This window comes from Salvelinus sp. IW2-2015, linkage group LG23, assembly GCF_002910315.2.
Source record: "Salvelinus sp. IW2-2015 linkage group LG23, ASM291031v2, whole genome shotgun sequence".
Taxonomy (NCBI): domain Eukaryota; kingdom Metazoa; phylum Chordata; class Actinopteri; order Salmoniformes; family Salmonidae; genus Salvelinus; species Salvelinus sp. IW2-2015.
In genome coordinates, this window is record NC_036863.1 from 29,823,614 (window position 1) to 29,834,935 (window position 11,322).

Below are 11,322 nucleotides of genomic sequence, written 5' to 3' on the forward strand. Positions count from 1 at the left end.
TTCCCCCTTTATCCCTCCCCCACTCTTCCCCCCCTTTCCCTTCCCCTTATTCCCCTCCCGACTGCTCGGGGGCGGTGCAGCACATGCTGCCCAAAGGTGATTAAAATATTACAATTGAGAGTGCGTAAAAAGTACAATTCACAGCGCCGAAATGGTCCAAGTAAGAGAGGAAAGGCTGCCAGATTGATCAAATGTTGTAATTTATGTCAGAATATATCTAATTCTTTCTAAGTGTACAGTGTTTGACAATTCGCTGAGCCATAATGGTAGTGGGCGCTTCCCTCTTTTTCCAAAACAACAAGATTAGTTTTTTGCCGAAATGCAGACTGTAAGAGATGAGTTGTTTTGAGGTTGTAATCCGTTAGGGAAGTCAGACACTCCAGATTATTTAGAAGCGGGTCTGGTCAATGAAGTCTCCAGAACTTCAGAGAGGATCCTAAAAATTCCACACAGTAACCATACAAGCTAGAGCATAGGGCAAAGCAGTGGAGTAGTGACCCTGTGCAGCCTACATTTATCACACATAGGGAATTATCAGGAAATATTCCTATGCCATTTTTTTGATAGTGTAATCTGTTAATACCTTTGAATTGTATGAACGATGTCTGATATAATGGAGCAGTGTGACTCCTAGTGGATTTATTGTCCTTTGGTCGCTTATTACTCGGCATTTTTTCACAGAAAGTTACAATGTTGTATTAGAAAGAAACGTTTGTTGTAAAAAGTATCATAAAGTAGGTTAAGTTAGATTATTTCGCAAAAAAGTTGCAGGAGCCTCTCACACACCGCCGTTCACTCCAACATGCTAGCTCCGCCCCTTCCTCAGGTCTGTTCAACACTGGTCCAAACAATCTGATTCCACGCTTCAAGATTGCTTCGATCACGTGGACTGGGATATGTTCCGGATAGCGTCGAACAACAACATTGATGTTTATGCTGATTCGGTGAGTGAGTTTATTAGCAAGTGCGTCGGTGATGTTGTACCAACAGCGAATATTTAAACCTTCCCCAACCAGAAACTGTGGATTGAAGGCAGCATTCGCGCAAAACTGAAAGCGCGAACCACTGCTTTTAATCAGGGCAAGGCAACCGGAAACATCGAATACAAATAGTGTAGCTATTCCCTCCGCAAGGCAATCAAACAAGCTAAGCGTCAATATAGTGTCACGCTCATCGTTAGGTGGAAGAGAGGAGGACCAAGGTGCAGCGTGGTAAATGTTCATGATGATGAATTTTAATGTTGATCCAACAAACAGAACACTGACAAAATACAAAACAATAAACGGCGTGAACAAACGAACGAAAACAGTACCGTATGGCGAACAAACACAGACAAGGCAACAATCACCCACAAACAAACAGTGAGAACAGCCTACCTTAATATGGTTCCCAATCAGAGACAACGTAAAACACCTGCCTCTGATTGAGAACCATATCAGGCTAGTTAGACAACCCTAAACCAATGAAAACACATAACATGGAATATACCCACCCAGCTCACGTCCTGACCAACTAAACAAAGACTAAACAAAGGAAATAAGGTCAGGAACATGACATATAGAGACAAAGTAGAGTCACAATTAAACGGCTCAGACACGAGAGGAATGTGGCAGGGTCTACAGTCAATCACAGACTACAAAAGGAAAACCAGCCCCATCGCGGACCCCGGTGTCTTGCTCCCAGACAAACTAAACAACTTCTTCGCTCGCTTTGAGGACAATACAGTGCCACCGACACGGCCCGCTACCAAAACCTGCGGATTCTCCTTCACCGCAGCCAACGTGAGTAAAACATTTAAACGTGTTAACCCTTGCAAGGCTGCCGGCCCAGACGGCTTCAAGAGGGCCACCATTGTTCCTGTACCCAAGAAAGTTAAGGTAACTGAGCTAAACGACTATCGCCCCGTAGCACTCACTTCCGTCATCATGACGTGCTTTGAGAGACTAGTCAAGGATCATATCACCTCCTCCCTACCTGACACCCTAGACTCACGCCAATTTGCTTACCACCCCAACAGGTCCACAGACGACGCAATCGCAATCACACTGCACACTGCCCTAACCCATCTGGACAAGAGGAATACCTCTTGTAAGAATGCTGTTCATGTAAGAATGCTGTTCATTGACTACAGCTCAGCATTTAACACCATAGTACCCTCCAAACTCATCATTAAGCTCGAGACCCTGGGTCACGACACCGCCCCTGTGCAACTGGGTCCTGGACTTTGACGGGCCGCCCCCAGGTGGTGAGGGTAGGAAACAACATCTCCATCCCGCTGATCCTCAACACTGGGGCCCCACAAGGGTGCGTTCTCAGCCCTCTCCTGTACTCCCTGTTCACCCATGACTGCGTGGCCATGCACGCCTCCAACTCAATCATTGGTAGGCTTGATTACCAACAACGACGAGACGGCCTAAAGGGAGGAGGTGAGGGCCCTCGGAGTGTGGTGTCAGGAAAACAACCTCACACTCAGATGATCGTGGACTTCAGGAAACAGCAGAGGGAGCACCCCCCTATCCACATCGACGGGACAGAAGTGGAGAAGGTGGAACGTTTGAAGTTCCTCGGTGTACACATCACGGACAAACTGAAATGGTCCACCCACACAGACAGCGTGGTGAAGAAGGCGCATCAGCACCTCTTCAACCTCAGGAGACTGAAGAAATTTGGCTTGTCACCAAAAACACTCACAAACTTTTACAGATGCACTATCGAAAGCATCCTGTCGGGCTGTATCACTGCCTGGTACGGCAACTGCTCCACCCACAACCGCAAGGCTCTCCAGAGTGAGTAGTGAGGTCTGCACAACGCATCACCGGTGGAAAACTACCTGCCCTCCAAGACACCTACACCACCCGATGTCACAGGAAGGCCAAAAAGATCATCAAGGACAACAACCACCCGAGCCACTGCCTGTTCACCCCACTATCATCCAGAAGGCATGGTCAGTACAGGTGCATCAAAGCTTGGACCGAGAGACTGAAAAACAGCTTCTATCTCAAGGCCATCAGACTGTTAAACAGCCATCACTAACATTGAGTGGCTGCTGCCAACATATACAGACTCAAATCTCTAGCCACTTTAATAATTAATAATAGGATTTAATAAATGTATCAAGTCACTTTAAACAATGCCACTTTATATAATGTTTACATACCCTACATTACTCATCTCATATGTATATACTGTACTCTATACCATCTACTGCATCTTGCCAATGCCGTTCGGTCATCGCTCATCCATATATTTATATGTACATATTCTTATTCATCCCTTTACACTTGTGTGTATAAGGTAGTTGTTGTGAAATTGTTCGATTACTTGTAAGATATGACTGCATGGTCGGAACTAGAAGCACAAGCATTTCGCTACACTCACATTAACATCTGCTAACCATGTGTATGTGACCAATAAAATGTGATTTGATTTGATTTGCTATGCGTAATGTGGGAAACGCTGAGAAGTGATTGCACCAATACATTGACCCTAGTGAGAGAAAATCTACTCAGTGGACACAAACCAGAACGGCAAATTACTGATCAACGAAACACAATTGAATTTACTAGCAACAATTGAAATACAGGATCCAATTCCATGAAATACAAATGGAAATGCCTCAATCTTCCACTAACCATACATTTAAATAATGTCCACTACCTGACCAAAAGTATTTGGACACCTGCTTGTCGAACATCTTATTCCAAAATCATGGACATTAATACGGTGTTGGTCCTCACTTTGCTGCTTTAACAGCCTCCACTCACAGGCTTCCACTAGATGTTGGAACATTGCTGGGACTAGCTTCTATTCAGCCACAAGAGCATTAGTGAGGTCAGGCACTGATGTTGGGTGATTAGGCCTGACTCGCAGTCAGTGTTCCATTTCAGCCCAAACAACGGTCAGGGCTCTGTGCAGGCCAGTCAAGTTCTTCCACACCGATCTCAACAAACCATTTCTATATGGACCTCGCTTTATGCACGGGGGCATTGTCATGCTGAAATAGGAAAGGGCCTTCCCCAAACTGTTGCCACAAAGTTGGAAACACCGAACCTTCTAGAATGTCATTGTATGCTGTAGAGTTAAGATTTTCCTTCACTGGAACTAAGGCGCCTAGCCTGAACCATGAGAAAAAGCCCCAGACCATTATTCCTCCTCAACCAAACTTCACAGTTGGCACTATGCATTGGGGCAGGTGACATTCTCCTGGCATCTGCCAAACCCAGATTCCTCCGTCAGACTGCCAGATGGTGAAGCGTGATTCATCACTCCAGAGAACGTGTTTCCACTGCTCCAGAGTCCAATTGAGGCAAGCTTTACACCACTCCAGCCGACGCTTGGCATTGCGCATGGAGATCTTAGGCTTGTGTGCGGCTGCTCAGCCATGGAAACCCATTTCATTAAGCTCCCGATGAACAGTTCTTATGCTGACGTTGCTTCCAGAGGCAGTTTAACTCGGTAGTGAGTGTTGCAACCGAGGACAGACGATTTTTACACGCTACACGCTTCAGCACTCGGCAGTCCCGTTCTGTGAGCTTGTGTGGCCTACCACTTCGCGGCTGGGCCGTTGTTGTTCCTAGATGTTTCCACTTTACAGTAACAGCACTTGCAATTGACTGGGTCAGCTCTAGCAGGGCAGAAATTTGATGAACTGACTTGTTGGAAAGGTGGCATCCTATGATGGTGCCGCGTTGAAAGTCACTGAGCTCTTCAGTACGGGCCATTCTACTGCCAATGTTTGTCTATGGAGATTGCATGGCTGTGCACTCGATTTTATACACCTGTCACCAATGGTATGGTTGAAATAGCCGAATCCACTAATTTGAAGGGGTGTCCACATACACTACATGGCCAAAAGTATCTCAAACATGCAGGGACATCAGGTAAAAACTAAACCGGACAATGTTTTGTTTCAAACCTAAGAGTTTTTCCTACGAAGTTAATAGGTCAATGTTGCCAATTGGACATGTCTGATGAGTTATAGAACAGAGTAAATCCACCTACCTGGTCTTGTTCCATCTGTGTGTTTGGAAGCCTACAGTCACTGTGGCCCTCTGGGGACTGAGGTGGCCTCACTGGGATCTGGGTCAATTCTACAGGAGAGATTCTATAGCTTGGTAAGTCTCTGTCCGTTCCCTGTGCTTCAGTGTCTCCTCCTGAATCTTAACTCCATTCACACTACAGGCACTGGTATCCAATCCTCTGTCCCTCCCTCCACATTCTCTCTTCAATGCTGGCCAAACTGGTTCCATCATGGAAAGTAGGTGACATGATTTGTGATACATGCATAGCCAGCAGAAACACTCTAATTAAGCTTTTTTTAATGTTGTTTTCTAAAGAGATAATTTCAATGACTAAAAACAATTACAATATCGTAGGTTATCTATGAAGATTAAACAAAATTCACTGTAAGATAAAAAAAACATTGTTTTATTTAAAGTTTATTTGGGTAAGAACAAGTACAAATTGACACAWTGAACAAACAATCATCCTAAGCACGATAGTGTTTCTAGGCTACTATAGACATACAGTACCTATTGTGGAACATAATATTAATGTGTTCAGAAATACATATGTCTGCCAAACTAAATAGTACAAACTCATTAAACTGAAATACTGCTACCATACTGGCTACCAGAAGAAGCTTTGAGGGATTCTCAGACTTGAGTATAATGTTGTAATTACATCATTATCAGTACAGAGATCAGACTGACTGAATAGAATAATACATTTAGGTGTTTGGAAATGTTCCACTCCATAAGCAGGACACACAAACCATTTTTACCTTTACCAATGACGCCACAACTATAAAAGGCTGTTTTGAGTATCCTCCCCAATGAAATAAGAAATGTTTGCTAATCATGAAGTCTGAAAATAGCTAAATCGGGTGCTGTCAACAATACCAAGCACAGACAATTCAACGTCCATTCCACGCTTGTTCAATGTAATTTCATTGAAATGAAGTGGAAACAACGTTGATCTGAACCAGTATGTGCCCGGTGGGAAAGGTGCTATAGGAGGGTGACTTGTACACACAATGACTGAACTACATTCCTTTTGGTTACATAAATAAAACCAGAAATGTCCAACTGTGGATGTTTTTGAGAGTAGAACGATTACTATCACTCTCTTAATCCAAAACATTAATGCAAATACACCTCTCCTGATGAGAATAACAAACAAACTATGTTTTTGCTTTCAGTGGATATATTTTTTTTTAATCAACAAATAACTCCACTGCTGTTTTCCTTATCCTTATGACAACAAAGGAGTGGCATTTTTCTCAATGGAATTACAAGGTAGGAGCAGATTTTACTGGTGCCTTGCCAGAGACAATTTCTGTGGACAGAAAGAAAGAAGGAGGGTATGACTGTGTGTCACGGCCGTCAAAAGGAGGAGACCAAGGCGCAGCGTGGTATGCGTACATTCTTCTTTATTCTAAGAATGAACACTGACAAAACAACAAAACGAACCGTGAAGCTATACAAATGAGTGCTGAACAGGCAACTACATATAGACAAGAACCACGAACACCAAAGGGAAAATGGCTACCTAAATATGATCCCCAATCAGAGACAACGATAAACAGTTGCCTCTCTGATTGGGAACAATATCAGGCCACCATAGACTACAAATCACCTAGACCTACAAAACCCTGACAATCAAAAAACTACATACCCACCCTAGTCACACCCTGACCTAACCAAAATTGAAAGAAAAGAGAGATATCTTCAGGTCAGGCGTGACAGACAGTATGACTATCGAGTGGGGCGTGGCAGTATGACTATTGAGTGGGGGTGGCAGTATGATATGAGTGGGTGTGTGTGTGTGTGGTGTGTGTGTACCAGATTGTCCACTGGTGTTTGGATAGCTCTGACAAATGTATTGTTTTTACCAGACAAAAGTTTGTAACAACACTACTCATTCAATGCATTTTTTTTTATTTTTACTATTTTCTACATTGTAGAATATTAGTGAAGACATCATGTAGTAATAAAAAAAGTGTTAAACATAATCAAAATATATTTTATATTCTTCAAAGTAGCAACCTTTTCCTTGATGACAGCTTCGCACACTCATGGCATTCTCTCAACCAGTTTCATGAGGTAGTCACCTGGAACGTGGTGCCTTGTTAAAAGTTCATTTGTGGAATCTCTGTCCGTTCCCTGTGATTCAGTGTCTCCGCCTGAATCTAAAGTCATTCACACTACAGGCACTGGTATCCAATCCTCTGTCCCTCCCTCCACTTTTCTCTTCAATGCTGGCCAAACTGGTTCCATGCATGGAAAGTAGGTGACATGATTTGTGATACATGCACAGCCAGCAGAAACACGCTAATTAAGGTTTTTTTAATGTTGTTTTCTAAAAGAGATAATTTCAATGACTAAAAAACAATAATCGTAGGTTATCTATGAAGATTAAACAAAATTCACTGTAAGATAAAAAAAACATTGTTTTATTTAAAGTTTATTTGGGTAAGAACAAGTACAAATTGAACAAACAATCATCCTAAGCACAATAGTGTTTCTAGGCTAACTATAGACCTATTGTGGTAACATAATATTAATGTGTTCAGAAATACATATGTCTGCCAAAACTAAATAGTACAAACTCATTAAACTGAAATACTGCTACCAGAAAAAAAGAAGCTTGAAGGGATTCTCAGACTTGAGTATAATGTTGTAATTAACATCATTATCAGTACAGAGATCAGACTGACTGATAGAATAATACATTTAGGTTTGGAAATGTTCCAACCTCCATACAGGCACACAAACCATTTTTACCTTTACCAATGACGCCACAACTATAAAGCTGTTTTGAGTATCCTCCCACATGAAATAAGAAATGTTTGCTATCAATGAATCTGAAATAGCTAAAATGGGTGCTGTCAACAATACCCCAGCACAGACAATTCAACGTCCATTCCACGTTGGTTCAATGTAATTTCATTGAAATGAAGTGGAAACAACGTTGATTGAACCAGTATGTGCCCGGTGGGAAAGGTGCTATAGGAGGGTGACTTGTACACACAATGACTGAAACTACATTCCTTTTGGTTACATAAATAAAACCAAATGTCCCAACTGTGGATTGTTTTTTGAGAGGTAGAACGATTACTATCACTTCTTAATCATAAAAAAACATTAATGCAAATACACCTCTCCTGATGAGAATAACAAACAAACTATGTTTTGCTTTCAGTGGATTTTTTTTTTAATCAAACAAATAACTCCACTGCTGTTTTCCTTATCCTTATGACAACAAAGGAGTGGCATTTTTGCTCAATGGAATTACAAGGTAGGAGCCAGATTTTACTGGTGCCTTGCCAGAGACAATTTCTGTGGACAGAAAGAAAGGAGGAGGGTATGACTGTATGACTATGAGTGGGGGGTGTGTGTGTGTGTGTGTGTACCAGATTGTCCGCTGTGTTTGGATAGCTCCTGACAATATATTGTTTTTACGTATGTACAGTACCAGACAAAAGTTTGTATAAACCTACTCATTCAAGGCATTTTCTTTATTTTTTACTATTTTCTACATTGTAGAATATTAAGTGAAAGACATCATGTAGTAACTAAAAAAAGTGTTAAACAAATCAAAATATATTTTATATTCTTTCAAAGTAGCCACACTTTGCCTGATCGACCAGCGTCGCACACTCACGGCATTCTTCAACCAGTTTCACCTGGAACACGTGTGCCTTGTTAAAAGTTAATTTGTGGATTTCTTTCCTTCCTAATGCCTTTGAGCCAATCAGTTTTGTGTTGTGACAAGGTAGGGGTGGTATACAGATGATAGCCCTATTTGGAAAAGGCCAAGTCCATATTATGGCAGAACAGCTCAAATAAGCAAAGAGAAACGACAGTCCATCATTACTTTAAGACATGAAGGTCCAGTCAAAACATGAAGGTCAGAACTTTGAAGTTTCTTCAAGTGCAGCTGCAAAACCATCAAGCGCTATGATGAAACTGACTCTCATGAGGACGCACAGAAAGGAAAGACCAGAGTTACCTCTGGTGCAGAGGATAAGATCAAGTAGAGTTACACAGAGCTGCTTCACAGAGTTCAAGTAACAGACACATCTCAACATCAACTATTCAGAAAGAGACTACATGAATCAGGCCGTCATGGCTGAATTGCTGCAAAGAAACCACTACTAAAGAACACCAGTAAGAAGAGAGACTTGCTTGGGCCAAGAAACACGAGCAATGGACATTAGACCGGTGGAAATCTGTCCTTTGGTCCAACCGCTGTGCGGTTCCGCTGTGGGGTGTTTGGTTCTAACCTTTGTCTTTGTGAGATGCAGAGTAGGTGAACAGATGATCTCCGCATGTGTGGTTCCCACCGTGAAGCATGGAGGAGGAGGTGTGGATGGTGTTTGCTGGTGACACTACGTGATTTTTTTAGAATTCCAGACACACTTAACACAGCATGGCTCACGAGTATTCTGCAGCGATACGCATCCCATCTGGTTTGCCGCTTAGTGGGACTATCATTTGTCTTTCAACAAGACAATGTCCCAAAACACACCTTCCAGCTGTGCTAAGGGCTATTTGAACAAGTAGAGTGATGGAGTGCTGCATCAGATGACCTGGTCTTCACAATCACCAACCGGAGAACGTGGATCTTTGTCAGGCCAGTGGAATGAAGGGAACAAGCATTGGACTAAACTAAGATACACATCATCTCTCTTTCTCTCTCTCTCGCTCTCGGTGCTGACCTGTTGCACCCTCTATAACCACTGTGACTATTATTTGACCCTGCTGGTAATCTATGACGTTTGAACATGTTAAATGGGCATGTTCTTATAATCTCCACTCCACTCATCTATGAACATTTGAAACATCTTGGCCATGTTCTGTTATAATCTCACCCGGCACACACCAGACAAGGACTGGCCACCCCTCAATAGCCTGGTTTCCTCTCTAGGTTTCTTCCTAGGTTCCAGCCATTCTAGGGAGTTTTTTCCTAGCACCGTGCTTCTACCTCTGCATTGCTTGCTGTTTGTGGTTTTAGACTGGCTTTCTGTATAAGCACTTTGTGACATCTGCTGATGTAAAAAGGGCATTATAAATTAATTTGAATGATTGATTGATTTCTCTCAGAGAAAGAACAGCCCATTGGAAAGGGGGGAGGAAAATGGCAGTTACAGTGCCTTCGGAAAGTATTCAGACCACTTGACTTTTTCCACATTTTGTTACATTACAGCCTTATTGTAAATAGATTAAATGAAAACATTTCCTCAGCAATCTACTCCCAATACCCCATAATGACAAAGAGAATATATATATTTATTTAAAATTATATTTTAACCTTTATTTAACTAGGCAAGTCCGTTAAAAACAAATTCTTATTTACAATGACGGCCTACACCGGCCAAACCCGGACGACGCTGGGCCAACTGTGCGCCGCCTTATGGGACTCCCAATCACTCCCGGTTGTGATACAGCCTGGATTCGAACCAGTGTCTGTAGTGATGCCTCAAGCACTGAGATGCAGTGCCTTAGACTGCTGCGCCAAAGTATTCAGACCCTTTGCTATGAGACTCGAAATTGGCTCAGGTGCATCCTGTTTCTATTGATTCATCCTTGATATGTTTCTACAACTTCAATCGGGAGTCGCACCGTGGTAAATTCAATTGATTGGACAGTGATTTTGAAAAAGGCACCACACCTGTCTAATATAAGGTCCCACAGTTGACAGTGCATGTCAGAGCAAAAACCAAGCCATGAGGTTGAAGGAATTGTCCGTAGAGCTCCGAGACAGGATGTTGTTCGAGGCACAGATCTGGGGAAGGGTACCAAAACATTTCTGCAGCATTGAAGGTCCCCAAGAACACAGTGGCCTCATTTTTTTAAATGGAAGAAAGTTGGAACCATCAAAGACACTTCCTAGAAGCTGGCCACCCGGCCAAACTGAGCAATCGGGGGAGAAGGGCCTTGGTCAGGGAGGGTGACTAAGAACTCTGATGGCTCACTCTGGCAGAGCTCCAGAGTTCCTCTGTGGAGATGGGAGAACCTTTCAGAAGGACAACCATCTTTGGCAGCACTCCACCAATCAGGCCTTTATGGTAGAGTGGCCAGGAGGAAGCACTCCTCAGTAAAAGGCACATGACAGCCAGCCTTGGAGTTTGTCTGATGAAACCAAGATTGAACTTGAGAGAGAAGAAGAATGGGAGAAGAAGAATGGGAGAAACTCCCCAAATACAGGTGTGCCACGCTTGTAGATCATACCCAAGAAGACTCAAGGCTGTAATCACTGCCAAGGTGCTTCAACAAAGTACTGAGTTTTTTGCGTGTGATTGTGCTGTATTGTGTGTAG

The 11,322-nt window shown here is 42.8% G+C and overlaps 1 protein-coding gene across 1 annotated transcript in view; it reads right to left on the reverse strand.

Annotated features, from left to right (window-relative positions):
• The window catches only part of tmprss13b (transmembrane serine protease 13b), a 26,360-nt gene extending 21,205 nt beyond the window's left edge, over window positions 1-5,155 (reverse strand). The window contains exon 1 of the mRNA XM_023967410.2: window positions 5,002-5,155. Coding sequence (XP_023823178.1) covers window positions 5,002-5,016 — 15 coding nt within the window. The 5' untranslated portion in view covers window positions 5,017-5,155. The remainder of the gene's footprint in view (window positions 1-5,001) is intronic.
• Window positions 5,156-11,322: the final 6,167 nt, after the last annotated feature.